At 47.6% G+C, this 18573-nt stretch overlaps 1 protein-coding gene across 1 annotated transcript; it reads right to left on the reverse strand.

Moving 5' to 3' along the window:
* Positions 1-7729: 7729 nt before the first annotated feature.
* On the reverse strand, positions 7730-17458 carry b3galnt2 (beta-1,3-N-acetylgalactosaminyltransferase 2). The gene is made up of 12 exons (XM_056292052.1): positions 17220-17458; positions 16581-16707; positions 16107-16207; positions 14119-14318; positions 13686-13781; positions 13478-13585; positions 13310-13388; positions 11867-12050; positions 11379-11504; positions 10989-11148; positions 10822-10878; positions 7730-8946 (listed from the first exon to the last, which is right to left on the reverse strand). Exons 1-12 carry the CDS (start codon positions 17332-17334, stop codon positions 8809-8811), a joined length of 1491 nt encoding a protein of 496 aa, XP_056148027.1. The 5' UTR covers positions 17335-17458; the 3' UTR covers positions 7730-8808.
* Positions 17459-18573: the final 1115 nt, after the last annotated feature.

Below are 18573 nucleotides of genomic sequence, written 5' to 3' on the forward strand. Positions count from 1 at the left end.
AAAAGAAAAGCACAGCCCTGCAAGATGCATTAGTGTGTGTCAGAAATCGGTCCTCTGGTGACCCAGTAAAGCGCGTGCTTCTCGAAAGCTGCAATTCAATTAATGGTAATTCTTTAGAAAAAAAAATGAATTGGGGCTTTTCTGAAAATACATGAATATGTAGAAATGTCAAGTTTTTTGTGTGAAAATCTACTAAAACTGGCCCTTACAAGCCCAACTTTCCCTCCAAGCAACCGCTGAAGCAGGTAAATTTGATGCAAATGGATTCCCCGACTTGATAAAGAAGGAGGGCACATGAAATGGCTTTTTTGCGGAGTAGACTTTGGTCCATCACAATAATCACAAAGCCTCTCATGGTTCTCATTTCCTCTCCCCTCCTAGGCCCGCTAGATTGATTTTCCCCCACCCAGAGTGACTGACTTCTGCTTGTGTGTCTGTGGCAGCAAAATGGAAAAAAGCATTTGTGTGCACAGCAACAGGATTCACTAGCTGTCCCCCCCCCCTCCCCCCAAAAAAAACAAAAAAAACACCGCAACCTCTGGATTATTTATCAGCGGGGTTGGGTTTTACACATTCATGTTGCTTGGTAGCACTCCGAGGGGTATATTTCATAAATATTCTCGTAGTGCTAACAACATTAAAGCCATATCCCTGGAAATGGAAACGCGCTCGGTGAACGCCACTGCATTTGTATGCCGCTACCCGCTCGTCTCCCTCCGCTCCTGTCTGCACCGACTCCACCTGACTGACGCCCCCTGCCACTGCAATTACACCACTGTTTTATATTGTACTGATGACATGCTATTGCCTTTATTTACCCCGGGTGGCTTGGCGGGGATGCGGCCTCCCTTTTCAGGAGCTGTCCAGTAAAAAAAACAAACCCAGTGCAACTATAGCCCACCGCTGCGGGGCCTCCGAGCAACTCCACTGATGCAATTCAGAAAACTTCATCCCTCGCTGCATGCACATCTGCATGAAGACGAGCATGAATACAACTGAGCAATACGCGCCACTCATGAGCAATTCACATCATCTACAAATGTCACCGTGTTACCCGCAAGGCGTCCCCACCGGCATTGGGGGATGTTAGGAGATGTCATGTTGATTTTTCCTATAAAGTCCTGCATGCCCTCCGCCATCATTAATAAATAAAACACTACACATACAGGGGTGCCTGTATCAACACAACACTTCCTCAGTCTTACAGGACGCATGGCGGAGGGTGGTTATCACACTCATTACCGCTTTTGCAACAACGTCCGTTCTCATGCATTATTCTGCCTGTATTCACCCGTCTCCGCCTTAACATGCTGCAAAGCGAGGAACGGTTTTCTTGGGACTCGCAGAATGAAACCAACGGAAAGCAAGCACACTGGCATTATTACCTAAGTGTCAAACACGACGTTGCATCATGTTACATCAGCCGGCTGGATGATTTCAGAATCTCGCTCGAAGGACGAACAAATCCGCAAATCCGTGATGCACTTAACACAGACTGACTGTCAGTGGTGGGTCAGTAATGGCTGCGTTAATTGCGCCTCACAAGCACCGCCAGAGCAATCCTACCCCAAGGTGTTGCATCATGTAGTGCAGCAGGGGTCAATGGGAATGACCAAACAAACTCATGGTTCAACTGAATATCCTCACTGCCTCATCGGTGTCACAAGACTGAACCTGAATCAGCATGTCGTGTGCATTCGTACCGTCAGCCGGTGTGGGGGCATGACTGTGTGCGGACAGTCCTCGCACATGAAGTATTGCTCTCGCCAAATCGCATAATGTCCGGTGCGTGACATAAATGCTCGGTGAGTGTTTTCAAAACGTGGAGGCAAACACCCTCACCACGGCGAGACGCGGTAGTCAGTATGGAAATGAGCTGCGGGTGAGATTTTAAATTGGGAAAGAAAATGTTTCCCACAAGGACATACTCGTGTTTCTAATAATACCCCCTCATTCCTGTGAATCTGAATCAGACGGAGTGGTGATGGGTGTCATGGAGAAATGATTTCCTTTTCATTTCAGCACACACGGGGGGGGGGGGGTTGGGGGTGGTGGAAACGGGGGATGATTGACGGCGGCATCCTGTAATGTTCTGCAGAGAAAAAAAGGAGAAGAGGGGGAAAAAAAAGAGTGTCTGAATAAGCAGGAAGATGCACACCAGTCGGCGGACTGTAAGCTGGGACTCAGCTCTCAGAGATCTGGGACAGCTGTCCCAGATCTCAGTACTTGTGTCTTCACTTCCGACACCACGGGCGGGTTTAGTCTCACACAATACCGAGTGTTTCTTCAGACTTTTTGCCCCTTCCGGCCCAAACCACACACCCTATAAACCCCACAGTGCAGCTGCATGTAAATTTATCATGCAGCATCTGTATTTATTTACCCCCCCCCCTCTCCTTTCTCCCCAATTGCACCTGGCCAAGCACCCTGCTCTCTTGAGCCGTCCCGGTCGCTGCTCCACCCCCTCTGCCAATCCGGGGAGGGCTGCAGACCACCGCATCCCTCCTCCGACACATGTGGAGTCGCCAGCCGCTTCTTTTCACCTGACAGTGAGGAGTTTCACCAGGGGGGGACGTAGTGCGTGGGAGGATCACGCTACCCCCCCCCCAAACAGGCGCCCTGCCCGACCAGAGGCGGCGCTAGCGCAGCGACCAGGACACATACACACATCCGGCTTCCCACCCGCAGACACGGCCAATTGTGTCTGTAGGGACGCCCAACCACACCGGAAGAACACGGGGATTCGAACCGGTGACCCCCGTGTTGGTAGGCAACGGAATAGACCGCTACACAACCCAGATGCCCTAGTTCAAGGGTCCCCGACCTTCTTTGCACCGCGGACCGGTTTAATATTGACCATATTCTGGCGGACCGGGGGTGGGTTAAGAACGACCGGGATACACTGGGCCAGGCTTATAAATCAACAGTATCATAACATATAGAGTAACGTTTGGATATTCAACACACATATTGGACCTTTTATCTCCCCCAGACCCCCCACCTCTTCCGAAGAAACTCGCAAGCGACGTTCGTTTCTGGCGCTACTCGTGGCAGGGTCGAGGCCGGTTCCCGTCGACGCAGACAACGGAAACGGAGTAGAGAACGGTCCACTGAGCATGCGCGAAATGCCTCCACCACGCCTCCACACGCCCCGCGTAGCATCCGGGCGCTAGGCTTCTAGGAAGACCCGCCCCTACTCCGCGTCTGATTAGCTAACTTTAACCCTAACCCCGCCCCTAACCCTAACCTCGACCAACCCAAACAACGGAGGCGACGAGTACTTGCGCATGCTCAGTTGACCGTTCTCTGCATCGACGGGAACCAGCCTCTACTCTCATGGCAGGTAGCTGGCTGCTCGTGAGTTGACTGAGTGCGTCGCTGAGTTATGACGTAATGAGTGATGAGATGACGTCATTGTACACGCTTCAAGTATCCGTTTCAAATTAAAAGCCCGCTAGCGTTAGGGCTTTTATTTTAATATCCCTCCATTAGCTTAACCGCTTGTCCTGCGCACTGGGTCGCGGGGATATTGTATATAACATTGTTTCCTGGCGGCCCGGTAGCAAATGCTTTGCGGCCCGGTGCCGGTCCGTGGCCCGGTGGTTGGGGAACCCTGCTAGTTCACTCTCTGTTTGATCATGCAAAGTCCTCTTTCGAAAGCCAGCGCCAGCAAAAATATATACCCAACTGTGGATTGGCTGAGAGAAAGGTTATAAAATCTAATTTAGAACCTTCCAATAACAGGAATTCTTAAATTGAGTCGTGCTCACGTGACATGACGTCACACTTTCTTGATGCCACCCCCCCTCCTTTTTTTTCTGCCCAATTGCATCAGCCAAGCACCCCACTCCTCCGAGCCGTCCCGGTCGCTGCTCCACCCCCTCTGCCGAGCCGGGGAGGGCTGCAGACTACCACAGGCCTCCTCCTATACATGTGGAGTCGCCAGCCGCTTCTTTTCACCTGACAGGGAGGAGTTTCACCAGGAGGGGGGGGGCGTAGCGCGTGGGAGGAGCACGCTGTTCCCCCCAGTTCCCCCGTCACCGACCGACCAGAGGAGGCGCTAGTGCAGCGACCAGGTCACATACCCACATCCGGCTTCCCACCCGCAGACACGGCCAATTGTGTCTGTAGGGGCACACGACCAAGCCGGAGGGTAACACGGGGATTTGAACCAGCGAGCCCCGTGTTGGTAGGCCATGGAATAGACCGCCAGGTCCGCCACACTACCCACACGCACGTTAATTCCTCATGTGGCACCTTGCTGGAAACGTGAGGATAACAAAGTGTTAGGCCTCCAGTCCAGCACAGCTCACTCACTGTTTGGTAATGCGAAGTCCTCTTCCAGCACCAGCAAAAAGAATATAAACTCAACTGTGGATCCCACTTGAGGTTATTGGAAACACTTTTTTTTTGTCTTTGCTGAGAGAAAGGTTGTAAAATCTCATTTTGAACCTGTCACACAACAGGAATTCTTAAACGGAGTTAGTGCTCCACGTGACGGTACTTCACACTTTCTTGATGCCACTCCTAATCTAAATGCACCGCTGAGGCCCGGCCGGGCCTTTCCTGCAAAGCAGGCTATCATCAACAAAGATGCCTGCAAATTAGCCCAACTACTGGATGGCGTTCATATCCGTCTGTGCATGGCAGACAAAATACAAGGTCTCATTATACGAGAACAAAAAAAAAAACATCACCGAAGTGCCAAGCCGAGTGGAAAGCCTTTGAATCTGATAGTAAAATATACACAAGCTGTTGGAGGCGTGCAAGGTGCATTTCCAATTTGTCTGACGTTATTGTTGGAAATGTTAAACATGGTCGATTTCCCTCCCTGGTTGAATAGGTATGTTCGGGGGGGGGGAGCAGGGACAGAATGGAGGATGGCGGAGGATCTGCAACATGACTCGGGAATTGGAAGTCTGGAAACGCAGATAATTTCAACATTGTGCCCAGGAAGCGTTCACATTAGCGAGCGACGGCGTCGCCACAGCGCTCATCAAATTGAAGACAATTCAATTATTCTGTGTCTTTAGAGGCGCACCTGAGTAGAGATGAGCGCCGATGCTTTTTTGGGGGGTTTTTGTTCGGGAGTTGTTTTTGTTTGGGTGTGTGTTTTCGTGGGTTTCTCGCAACTCGCGGTGATGGGCTTCAAGCCAGATCAGTGAAAAAGCTGACGGGGTGGAAAATGCCGTCCTTATCCATAAGTAAACAGACGCAGGTATGACTTTGTTTTTTAGAGTCAGTCATGCCACTCACAGAGAAAGAGGAGACGCAAGAGTGAAGGACGCAGAAGGAGCAGGAGGCTGAGATGAATGCACGCCCGAATGTGGGGTTGGTTTCAAGAACGGGTTGCTTGCCAGATGCAACACGACCAGATAAAAATAAATGGTTCGTATCATCCTCGATTGGTGATATATTTAGCTACCATTTCATTAGCAGTAGTAGTGGTAGTAGTAGTAGCAGCAGTAGTAGTAGCAGTAGTAGTAGATGCTGTAGTAGTAGTAGTAGTAGTAATAGATGCAATAATAAAATAAAATTGACTAGATGCAGTAGTAGTAGCAGCACCAGTAGTAGTAGCAGATGCAGTAGTAGCAGTAGTGGTAGTAGATGCAGTAATAGTGGATGCAGTAGATGCTTTAATCAAATAAAATTGACTACATGCAGTAGTAGTAGTAGTAGATGTAGATGCTATAATCAAATAAAATTGACTAGATGCAGTAGTAGTAGTAGTAGATGCAGTAGTAGTAGTAGATGCAGTAGTAGTTGTAGTAGTAGTAGTAGCAGCAGTAGACGCAGATGCAGATGCTATAATCAAATAAAATTGACTAGATGCAGTAGTAGTAGTAGATGTAGTTGTAGTAGTAGTAGTAGTATTATCATTAGTAGTAGTAGATGAAGTAGATGTTATAATCATATAAATTGACTAGATGCAGCAGTAGTAGTAGTAGTAGTAGATGCTGTAGTAGTAGTAGTAGTAGTAGTAGTAGTAATAGATGCAATAATAAAATAAAATTGACTAGATGCAGTAGTAGTAGTAGTAGCAGCACCAGTAGTAGTAGCAGATGCAGTAGTAGTAGTAGCAGTAGTGGTAGCAGATGCAGTAATAGTAGATGCAGTAGATGCTTTAATCAAATAAAATTGACTACATGCAGTAGTAGTAGATGCAGTTGTAGTTGTAGTAGTAGTAGTAGTAGCAGCAGTAGACGCAGTAGTAGCAGATGCAGTAGATGCTATAATCAAATAAAATTGACTAGATGCAGTAGTAGATGTAGTAGTAGTAGTAGTATTATCATTAGTAGTAGTAGATGCAGTAGATGCTATAATCATATAAATTGACTAGATGCAGCAGCAGTAGTAGTAGTAGTAGTAGTAGTAATAGTAGTATTGTGTGTGTGTGTGTAATATCATTTCTGCAGTGTCTATCAAAATGCCATCCTTCCATAAAGCCACAAGTAAATAATGGTGCCGATTTCCACCAGGAGCACGCGCTGAGAAGGGCTGAAAGAAAAACGATCACTCCCGCCGTTGAAAGGACGGCCGCTTTACATTCATCTGAAGGCAGGATTTGCCTCCTTCTCGGCGACGAACGGGGACAAACGGATCGATCTGGCTCTAAAATACTCCACGAGTCTCCCTGCTCAACATGCCAGCAGCGTCCACCTCGGCGTCTTAGTAAAACAATCAGCCAGCAACACCAGAGCCGCTTGGTTCGCCTTTCAAGTGGAGCCAGACTGACATTTCTGGAAGTGGGAACACGCCGCATTTGCTGACTGGTTTCCTGTGGTGGTGCCGCTCGACAGGCCGAGACCCAGCCTCAAGACTCTCAGAAGAAACCGCTCGAAACACCAACTCCAACAATGGTGGTGGTGGTGGGGGGGATAGAAGAGTACTCCCCATTTCTCCCTAATTGTACCAGGCTGATTACCCCACCCTTCTGAGCTGTCCCAGTCGCTGCTCCACCCTCTCTGCTGACCCGGGGAGGGCCACAGACTACCACGTCTCCCCCGATACATGTGGAGTTGCCAGCCGCTTCTTTTCACATGACAGTGAGGAGTTTATTCCAGGGGGACGTAGCGCATGGGAGGATCACGCCATTCCCCCCAGTTCCCCCTCCCCGCTGAACAGGCACCCCGACCGACCAGAGGAGGCGCTAGGGCAGGGGTCCCCAACAGGCAGCCCGCGGGCCACGTCCGGCCCGTGACGGGTCGATTTATGGTCCGCGAGAATTTTTGGAGAAATGCCAGAAGGAAGAATTTTTTTATTTCCCTACCCAAAAAATTAATTAATTAATTTCTTAGTGAAAGTAAGACTGGTAATATATCGAAAAATAGATGAAAAATCTCTGTTTAAATTATAATACCTGCAACGTATCGACACCGAAACAAACTAACGAACAACATGCTGCTGGAGGTTGAGTGGCCCGTGGTTTTAAAAGTGGCCCGCTATGAAAAGTAATTGGGGACCCCTGCGCTAGGGCAACGACCAGGACACACACCCACATCCGGCTTCCCACCCGCAGACACGGCCAATTGTGTCTGTAGGGACGCCCGACCAAGCCGGACGTAACACGGGGATTCGAACTGCCGACCCCCGTGTTGGTAGGCAACGGAATCGACCGCCACGCTACCCGGACGCCCATAGAAGAGTGCCTTTGAGTAGTTTGTGCATCCCGTCCTCTCCCAAAATAACCTTCATTTCCCAACAAACACATTAGCGGGATCTTGAGTGTATCAGAAGTGTCTTTTATTCCTCCCCGAAGGGCTCTCACAAAACCACGTGTCCATACAGTGTCTTCCCCCAGTCCCCACGATAGCATTATCCCGCCACGTCCCAAAACCCACTTTGCAAATACAGATTTGTCCTTTTCTCCAAATTCGCTTGTAATAATCACAGTTGTTAGAAGTATGTACAACGCTTAACAAACACAGTAAGGCCACACCACGCTTGCACGACGACAGAAACGGTACAGTACATCTTACAAACCCTGTTTGTGACGAAGCTTCTCGTAAATCTACAAAGAGTGAAAGAGGATGAAAAGCTTTCGGAGAATAATTTACAAAAAGAGCGGAGCTAATCTTAAAATGCGATAAATATCTTCAAAACGCCATCACGTCTCACTCGGCTTGAAGCCAACGTGAGATCAAGCGAGGTTATCAGGCTTAAGATCGAGTCCACCCAATAGTGTTTTTTTTTTTTATCCGGGTGATCAAGTCTCACAGTAGATTTTTTTTTTTTTTTATATTCATGACCATCACCTGCTGGTTGCACATGTACCCTCACTCCATCCAGCATCCCTGTCGCATTCCAATCACTTTTACAGTAAAAAATACCCAAACTCCAACTCCGAAACCCGAGTCTGTGGAGAGTCTAACTCCACTTGTCGCCAAAACCAAATACAATCTTTGTTTTCCTTATGTTTAATTCATCTTTCCTTCTCTATTTTTATCTTTTCTGTTGTTGCTTTTTTTCCTCCCTGAATCGGTGATACAAGACTGACAGTATGCGGCAGCTAAACAGGAGCTTCAAAGGTTATTTTGCTGTTGTAAATATTTTGTGACCTTGGCGATTCTTACACGGCGGTACACAATGGACCTGCATTTTCTAGTGACGGTGGGACGTGGTGGTCCAGAAGACATGTTTTACTAGCAAACCTTACAGTTCAAAAATGTATGTGTTTGTATAACAGTGGTGGACAAAAACTTGTAAGTGTCTCATACTGGGGCTTAAAGGAAAGCTCAGAAGCAGAAACGTTAACCAGTGTGCATTCTACCCATGCCGCCCTGTGTTTGGGTGGGGTATCAACCAGATTCAGGGGCTCCAGGGACAGCCGCAGGGGTCCCCGCAGGCCCTCTTTCGGTCCCACAGGGCTCGCAGCTCCTCCGCCGTATGCTGGGGAGAGGACAGCATGTCCAGGTAACACTCCTTCTCACACAGCCAGCCGGGGTCCTGCCAGGGACAAAGGCCGAGAAGATGACTTGTCATTACCGGAGAAGATACTCCACTATCTAACATGTCCAAGGCTCAAGGTTTTTGGTTTTTACCGATTTTCACCGAAAAACACCCAGATTTTTAAACTGATTTTCACCCGGATTTTATGTTTCCACGGATTCAAAAGTTGTTCCTGTTCGTGTGAGGTTATGTAACAGTGTCCTCTTGTGGCGAGATTCGGCATGCTGGGTGGCTTTGAAAAATAAAAACCGAAAACGCCGAGCCTCGAACGCGTCACAGAAGCGAAGGGTAATTCCACGACAGGGTGTGCGTTGAAGGGTTTCGACACATGGTGCGGAGGCTGAGAACGGCCCGACTCCAAGTTAGGCGAGCGTCGAAATCCTTGGATGCACACCTGGTTATGGATTACCCCGCTTATACCATGGTCGCTTACCAAAGAGCTCAAATAAAACGCATTCGCTTATTTTCTGATGAACGTTTCGGACTCAGAATTAAAAGGTTATGAAGCAGACGTTTGCCACAAAGCTAACACTGATTCAGCGTGTTGCTATGGTTACAGTGTATGACTTTAGAACAGTGATCGAACTTGAGCCAAACTACGTGTGTATGATACGGTTTTAACGCACACCATCCAGCCAATCAGAGACCAGTATTCTGTTACCACGGTATAACTGTCAAGTACATATGTATCAACTGTATCAAAGTAAACAACAAGCTGTATTTTGTATTTCAAATACCAAAAAAAAGCCTCTGGAGTGTTATAATTTCTCCAGAGACCACTTCTGCAGATGAAGGATGCTTAAAATCAGTTTGTGTTGTGAACCAAGACGAAGCTGATAGCTGACTGTGTGAAAGGTTTTCCTAAATAACGTAGGCGTACTTTCTTTTATGCCCGTCTAACCAACACTTATTTTGCTTGTATCAATGGCGTGGGTTTGAATCTCATCTGTTTACACATCGACCCCTCTTTTCAATTGATGCCATTATCTTCCTTGGTATACTGCTGAATAGATCCACCTTAGAAATAATAACGTGCATTTGGAGAAATATATTTACCCTTACAAAGAGAAAAGAGGTTGAGCATCATAGGCATAGATACCGAAATGGAAGCAGAAGCAACAAAATGCTTTGCTCACAGGATCCTGCTCTAACTAACAGACACACTGGAAAAACACCATTCTTATTACTGGCATTTTATTATTTATTGTTAATTATTTTTTCATTTGTTATTATTTTTATTCTATTGTTAGTTATTATTATTATTGTTACTGGCATTATTCCAAACAGTAAAGACCTCACATTGTTGGAATTTCTCTATGTATATTTTTTTTTTAGGGGGGGGGGGCGATACAGCGTCCACGTCAAGTCATCATGTGTGATTTGGCAGCTAATTCATCACCATGACGATGATACTATAGCTATAAACTATCACTCTCTCTCTCTCTCTATATATATATCTCACTATATATATATATATATATATCACTGTATATGTATGCGTGTATGTAGTATGTATGTATGTATGTATGTATATATATATCACTATACCTAGAAAAAATAATCAAACTCTTTGATCTCAAGTCTGATGACAAATAAAGTGTTCCTGATCTCTGCTGAAAAGTGTTTTTTGGAGTATTTTCAAATACAAACTACTGCCAACAGAAGTAACGGATTACAAATTACATTCCATGTTTTTCCCCCCAGACGGTTCAAATAGAAATTACAATATTCTCAAATGTAATTAAAATAAGTATTTCAAATACTTTTAATTAAAATACTGCCCATGTCTAATCATTAATTAGTGTTATCAAGCTAGGACTCATCGGAGCTGACAGATTCAGATGTCCTTCATCTAAATCTATTCCGGTTTACCTGGTACTTCTGCGGTCCGACAGCAGCCATCCATATACCCATGCTCACATCTTCCCCCTGTATTGAATCACATGCACCACGGAGGACACATCCGTTATGATACACGTCAACAAGCCATTCAGGCGTCCAACATGGCTCCATTTCTGTTCGCTTCTCTTTAAACCTACCTGGTAGGCCTTCAGTTTCTCCGCATTAGTGGCCAGCCACTGCACCAGGTCACGAGAGACCACATACCCCGAGCCACAAGCGAACGCCGGGTAGGCCGGACTGGCGTACTCCAGCTCCTGCCACTTCCCAATGCGGTCCACAGCCCAGCTCTGCCTGAAACTAGGTCAGCACAATCTGCATTAGCAGCTGCATCATCTTTATGTTCCCTCCGACACCCGCTTAACCTTACACTTCCCCGTGACGAGAAGCAACGTTTACAAAGCTTCAGCCTCCGTTGAGCGGCCCGTCATCCTAACTACACCTGACACCAGCTCAGCAACGGCCAAAGAGAGAGCAATATACTATGTCAACATCTCCAGACAGATCTGTCAACACTGTACGATACTTACTTCCCCCACCAGAAATTACTGCGCTTGAGGCCTTTGCGGTCAATCTTCATTAATACCGAGTCCACGTCGATGTAACAATCATCATCTGTCTTCAGGAGGAGATTGAACTCGGCGTTTCCTACAGACCTGAGGAAAGATACAGAGAGAGAGAATTTGCACCCTTATTTAAAGCCACATCTCGGTTTATATTTTGTTGCTTCTTTTTTCCTGTGCAGCACAGAATAGATTTATGACAAAATATCAGCGAAGACTTAAGCGCTGCCAAATAAAATAAATTCAATCAGCCATCCCCATGGAAAAGTCTGGGTACTCTTGTTATGCCAAAGAACTACATCCACACCATTTCTCCCATTTGAGTGATGATATAATCATGCGGGCACATCATTCCGATAGTAAGACATTTCCACGTTCCCATTCTGGGCTGGTGATTTCCTAGGAGGCCCGTGCCACTGGGAGACACTGACTCGAGTCATTAGTGGCTGGCGTACCATTTATAAAACTGGAGCAGTTTGGAAGGCACACTCCTGTAGGTATCCACTACATCCACAAACACCATGTCCCCGTGCCTGAGGTTCTCCTCCCGGAGAGAAGCATCCTCCTGCCTCAGCCTAGAGGCATGACGCTCCATCCTGCCAGCCCGGCCCTGCAGGAGCCCAGTCAGACCTTCTCCATCTGACTCAGGTGGAGACAGAGAGAGGGAGAGGGATGGGTGGGGACATAAGACATAAGGAAATAACTTATGGTAAAACTTTGGTTGTAGGGCTGCACAATTATGGCTAAAATGATAATCACGGTCACTTTGCTTCACAGCTATTCATCCATTTTGGGGGACAGAACCATTTTACTGGACCTTTCAAATCAACAGAAAACTGCTGTCACATTATAATGTATTTTAGAAACCTACAAATAAATGAAGATTCACATGTATAAATCCTAAAAACAAAATAATGCTTTCTTGGGGCATCCAGGTAGCGTAGCGGTCTATTCCGTTGCCTACCAACACGGGGATCACTGGTTCGAATCCCCATGTTACCTCTGGCTTGGTCGGGCGTCCCTACAGACATAATTGGCCGTGTCTGTGGGTGGCAAACTGGATGTGAGTATGTATCGTGGTCGCTGCACTTGCGCCTCCTCTGGTCGGTCGGGGCGTCTGTTCAGGGGGGAGGGGGAACTGGGGTGGGGGGGGGGGGATAGCGTGATTTTCCCACGCGCTACATCCCCCTGGTGAAACTCCTCACTGTCAGGTGAAAAGAAGCGGCTGGTGACTCCATGTATGGGAGGAGGCATGTGGTAGTCTGCAGCCCTCCCTGGATCAGCAGAGGGGGTGGAGCAGCTACCGGGACGGCTTGGAAGAGTTGGGTAATTGGCCAGGTACAATTGGGAAGAATAAATAAATAAATAAATAAATAAATAAATAAATAATGCTTTCTTCACACCAGAGCAAACTAAACCCAGTGGGAATAATCGCCGCTGGCCACAATCAATTATTTGTGGGCACCAATATTGAAATGGTGATTATCATAAGATGAATTGTGCAGCCCTACTTGGTTGTTGTGATGATTAAAGTCTAAAGAACAGACCATCTTAAATATTGAATGATGAACTGTAGGAACTGATCTCCCAAGCCTGTCGCCTCCCATAACAAGAAAACGACAATGTATCATTTTTGGTAAATCGACTCAGAAGTAAATATAAAGGGGAGGTAAATCTAATGATGGAGCACAAGAGGGTAGAGGAAAAAACAGCAACGAAAAACAACTCCGTTTGGCATGGCTGCAAGTGCCTTGAGGTGAAAGTCAAGCAACATCAGATAACTTGCCACAGTGAACAATGCTTTTTGGACTTCATCACGACAGCTCTTTTCCAGAAACTTCTGTTCTATTGATTGATTTTCACAGAAAAAAATAAAAACACAAAATCTCTGGACTGACCATAGATGCTGAATGTGAACCCTCCAGCCAAACCAGGAAAGCCACGGGCACTTCTGTGGGGCAGGATGCCTTCTTCAATCTTTGGTTAAACAAACAAACAACGACAATGCTACCAGAATGCAGATATTCTTTAGACATGTATTTATGACACTATAACGCAGCACTCACAGAGGAGATCTTGAGGACGCCACCTCCGTCGTTGAGCTGCACACAGGAACCGAGTGTGGTCAATCCGGCTGAGTCAAAGCTCTCCCAAACCAGCGTCCCCTCAAAGCCCTGGAAGGGGGGAAAAAAAAGACATTTGCTCTTGAAACTTCTGCGTAGCTTCAGTGTCCAACCGTATTACGATGGATCTATTCTGGATCTATGGACTGACCTTAGGCAAGATGAACTGCTCCACCGGTTTGTACCACACCCCATTCACCATGGTCCCTGTGCTGATGGCACTGAAACGAGCAGTCACCACGGCCTCCTGCAACACATCAACGTCTCCGCTATCACACGAGGCCGCGTCACGCGAAGGCGTTACTCATGCAGACACGGGGTGGAAAAGTGTCCAATTTCTTTCGCTTTACTCATCTTCACAGACTGAATATTTGACTGCATCCAATCAACCTTGGTGAGAACACTTAAATCGAAGCCCATTAGCTTTTTAAAACACTAATTCAGAGAAAGAGGCTCTGTTATTGTAAATAAAATTGACTTGAGCAAATAGGGCGAGCATGACCACTCAGTCGAGTACCTCAAGCTGCCCCCGGGCTGGGTGTTTATTAGGCTCTGCCAAAAAAACCCCAAAAAAACTAATCTACCTCTTGGTCCAGCTGAAACAGCTTCACCGTCACATTGCCCCGCAGCTCCTGCTGGGTCCCACTGGGAAACACCCCCAGCCTGGTAATCACCACCGGGTGCAGGACCTTGAAATCTAGGGCCACGGCGGACACCTCGGCTGGAGCCAGCATGGAGGGGTCAGCCACCTTCACCACTTCTATCTCAGCCTCCTGCCCTGCCACTAAAACACAGAGAAGGGGCCCGAGTATTAACAAGAGAGGGGGGGGGGGGTAATGAATAAGCACACATGAAATTTAATATCAGCCGAACATGCTGACGATCTCTTTTGGGCGCTGATAATTAGATTATGCGAGGGAGCGGGAGATGGGTTGCAGAAGTTGTGCGTAGGTCTGGACATCCTCCATTAGAGTTACATCATCAGCACTTCGAGAGGAGCCGCTCCTCAGGACTGCTGCCTCCAAAGTCAGCTTCTGCCCCTCGGCGCGCTTTCTTAATTACAAACGAGCCGGCGCGCCCCCGTAGCCGAATGGTTACAGTGCATGCCTCATGGTCACAACCGTCGCCGGTTCGATTCCAGCCGGCGACCTTTGTTGCACGTCATACCCCTCTCTATTTCCCGACTGCCTCTTCACCGTCTAATAACGGTAACAAAAAACAAAAACAAGAAGAGCAGAGCAGTTTATTGCCCAGGAGATCGATGAAAAGTAAAAGGTGTTAAATGGAAGCTGGCTCATTCTTTTCTTTCTTTCTTTCTTTCTTTTTTTATGCTTTCTGTGCAAGTTCTCTTCTCCTGCTGCTCCACAGACGGAGCAATACTTTATTCAAACAAATATTAATCACACCAAGTGAGAGCAGTGATGAGTGAGATGATTTGCTGAGCTGCCTGGCTATCTTTATTCTGCTGACCCAATAAAAGCAACACATTTTTGGCTGCTTGTAAATCATCACAGTGCCATCCTCGTGCCTTTCCAGGAGGCTGGTTTAACGCATTTAGCAAAACGTGGAAAAAAGAAAAAAAAAGAAAAGTGAATTGATGCACGGATTCAGACTCGCGAAGCTCATTTCTAAATGATGAAACAGGGTTAGAAATGCACCCCTTACTAAGTTTCACCAAGATAAAGCCTTGGGTAAAAGCGAACACACGGGATGACTACGATAAACGCCTTGGAAAAAGTCAGAAGCTAATCAGCATCCTCCCCTAGGCAGCTTCAACATAAACACTAAAAATCCCTGTGAAAATCCCGGGAAAGCGGAAACGAAAGGGCATTTAAGGGACTTAAAAAAAAAAACAACAAAAACAAAAAACAGCTGTTTTCTGTGCCCTCCCCATTTACATAAAACGCACACCAGACCTGTTCCCCGTTTTAGAAACAAATCACGTCAACGAGTAAGGCCATTAAACTGTGCGAGGCAGAGAACGGCTCGGAAAGAGAGCGAAGGAGAGATCTCCATCACGCCAAAGTCGTAACAACTTAAATGATCCACTGTAATTCACATGAGGGCAGACAATGGCTTATATCAGTGCACCCAAATGAAAAGCCGTCGCAACCTTAAAATGAACAGTTTTAGAGGTTCGAGCCAGTGTTGCTAACGGGCCTGCGTCCAACTGGAGACACGTTATTGTACGTGAGATAATTCATATATAGATTTAGTTCAAATGTAAAGCTGTAGAAAGAGTCAGTGGCGTACAGGCGACAGTCTAAGCAGAAGCGCTGACTTTGTGTGAGGGATTTTCGCTACAGCCTTGGCTATTGACGGGGGGGGGGGGTTGTGTCCTTGAGCTGTGGGCGAACATGAATGCGAGTGTTTCTTTTTCTTTTCTGAACATACATCCCTGTCGTTCTCACCTTCCTTTTCCATCACGCAGTCTCTGCTTCACAACGCGCTGATCCGTGACACGTCGAGGACCCCCCTCCCCCCCCCACCTCCCCCGTACGAGCGTCAATATGCGCTTGTTTGTGTAATGCCGCGTTTGTGTGAAATCAGCCGATGCGGGTCAGTGCCTCACCTGGCTCGGTGAGGTTCAGGAGGGAACAAGAGTACGGATCCTCCCGATCTTCTTCCGGAACGGGGCAGCCGCGCTCGCCCACGATAAACTTCACCCCCACTCTGAAAGTAAGCACAACACCGTCACGTTCATCCGGCCGCCTGTCAACGCGGCATCACACTTAGAAGGCGGTTATTGAGAAAGCGCTGTCCATCCGCAACTCGCAACCCGTTACCGTGGTTACCGAGGGGGCGCTTAAAAAGCCGTCACACCCCATACGTGCTCGCATCATCGGATGTGAAAGTAATGGACCAAAAGAAAGGAGAGAGGAAAGAGACCTGCCCCCCCCCTCCCCCCGGTCATATAAAGATAAAGGGGGCTGACAGGGCCCCCCCCCCCTGATTATTTGGTTGCAGCTGCAGGCTTTTTGTTCTCAGTGGATGAGTTTGGCTTGGGAAAATAACTCCCAGAGGGTTGAGGTACGACCCAACAGACCTGTGCTGGAAACGGGGGTGATCCTTGAGGTAGCCCAGCCATGTCTCCCTTATCGCCCGTCTGAGGTCACGGTGGTGGCGCGCCGACAGCACTCCCATCAACACTTCGTAGGAGGGCAACGCTTCATCTGGGTTGGAGAAAGGGTTGCAGGAAGGGGGTTATAATCACTGGCCCGCACGCTCCACAAAACGTGCACGCCATTCAAGCACGCGCGCGCGTTGCATTCACGTGCCCGAAATGAGACTCGGACTTTACTTCGACGTCATACGTGTCATGCACACACTTACAACACAGTAGTTACGAGTCACAGCAGTGACGACACAGAAGCCTGCCAGTCTCGCAGCAGCTTTGGAGAAGCAACGCCCAACATTAATAGTGGCGTTTAAAAGAAGCACCGCCTAACTACTACATTCATCTGAATATATATATATATATATATATATATATATATATATATATATATATACACACACACCTTCATTACAGTTCACTTAACAAACCACTACACCCGAAAGAGGCCGTGGCAGCGCATTAAAGTTAACTTACCACCCACACACACAGCGCGCGCACATACGACACACACGCGCGCACATACCACACACACGCACACACGCGCACGCATGTGAAGTTGCGAGGAACCTTGAGTGGCAGCCGAGTCTCCGGCGTCCGGCGGGGTTGTGCTCCGACACGTCAACCACAAGCGCAGCACGACCGCCACGGCACACGGGAGCAGGAGGAGGGCTAGGCTACGCATGGACGGAGCGCTGCATGTGGACGCCAGTGCCCAACAGCCACGGCAGACGGCGGAGCCCACGGCGCCGCCTCGCTGCCTCTCCCGACGAGCACAGGGCGGCGCGCCTGCGAGCGGCGCATTTCAACAGGCGAACAGCCCTCATGGCCGCCTCTCGCGCGGACTTGACCTCGACCAATGGGAGCGCAGAAGCGCCGGCGCGCTAGGCACGCCGGGATATGTAGTTCTGTCTGTTCGAAGCGGAACAGCGCGTGTTACGCCTGCGAGTCTTTACGGAGCCGATTATTCTCCCAAAACTGTTCAAATGGGGGGGAAAAAATGTCTTTGGTGTTTATTTACTGCGGTAACTTTAAAGCATAACCGGCTTTGAAAGGTAATAAGAGTAGAAGACTTTTGATTGTGGTAGAAGAAGAGGTAACACGGCTGCAGCGAGCGTTTTCTATCGACGTAACCGTTTCACCAACACCCAGGGGCGCCCCCAGACATTTTCATAGGGGGGGGCGGGGGGGGCCAAATGGGGCCACTGAACATCTTGGGGTGGCACACCAAAACCAAAAGCCATGACTGAATTTGGGGAATTCTATGATGCTGTTGTAGTATACTGTATAGGCTAGTGGAAACCTGTCGATATGAGAGTTAAGAAAAATATACATTAGGTGCTGTTCATGTAAATCAATAATGTAAAATATCAGATAGAAGCATATTATGCATAATCAGAAGCATATTCTGCATATGCGACTCGTGGCTGGGGGGGGGGGCAGGGATAGAATCAGGATGGCCATGGCCACCCCTCGGGGGCGCCACTGCAAACAACTGCAAATTAACAAATCAACCACTTTCATTATCCCGAAATTTAGCATCAATTTCACTTTAAGAAAGATGTTTGACACACAAACTTACTGCATAACACGCGATTATTTCTTAATATCCACGGAACAATGTATTTGGGGGTTGCATCTTTAAAATCAGGCGACTTCTCTGCCTTCACTGCTCCGCTTGCCTGTTTCCTTGCTTGTAACAATTTCATTTGCAACGTTAATGGGAGTTTCAACCTCATCTGACAGGACAGCTCGTCTCAGCAAGTGCAATGAGTTTCCCACTCCTGCTGAATACACCTTCAAGGGCTTTTGGAAAAATATTCCTGCACAGATTGCGGCTGTATATATATATATACACACACACACACACACACACACATATATATACACACACACACATACACACACACATATATATATATAC

This window comes from Lampris incognitus, chromosome 13 (genome assembly GCF_029633865.1).
Source record: "Lampris incognitus isolate fLamInc1 chromosome 13, fLamInc1.hap2, whole genome shotgun sequence".
NCBI lineage: Eukaryota > Metazoa > Chordata > Actinopteri > Lampriformes > Lampridae > Lampris > Lampris incognitus.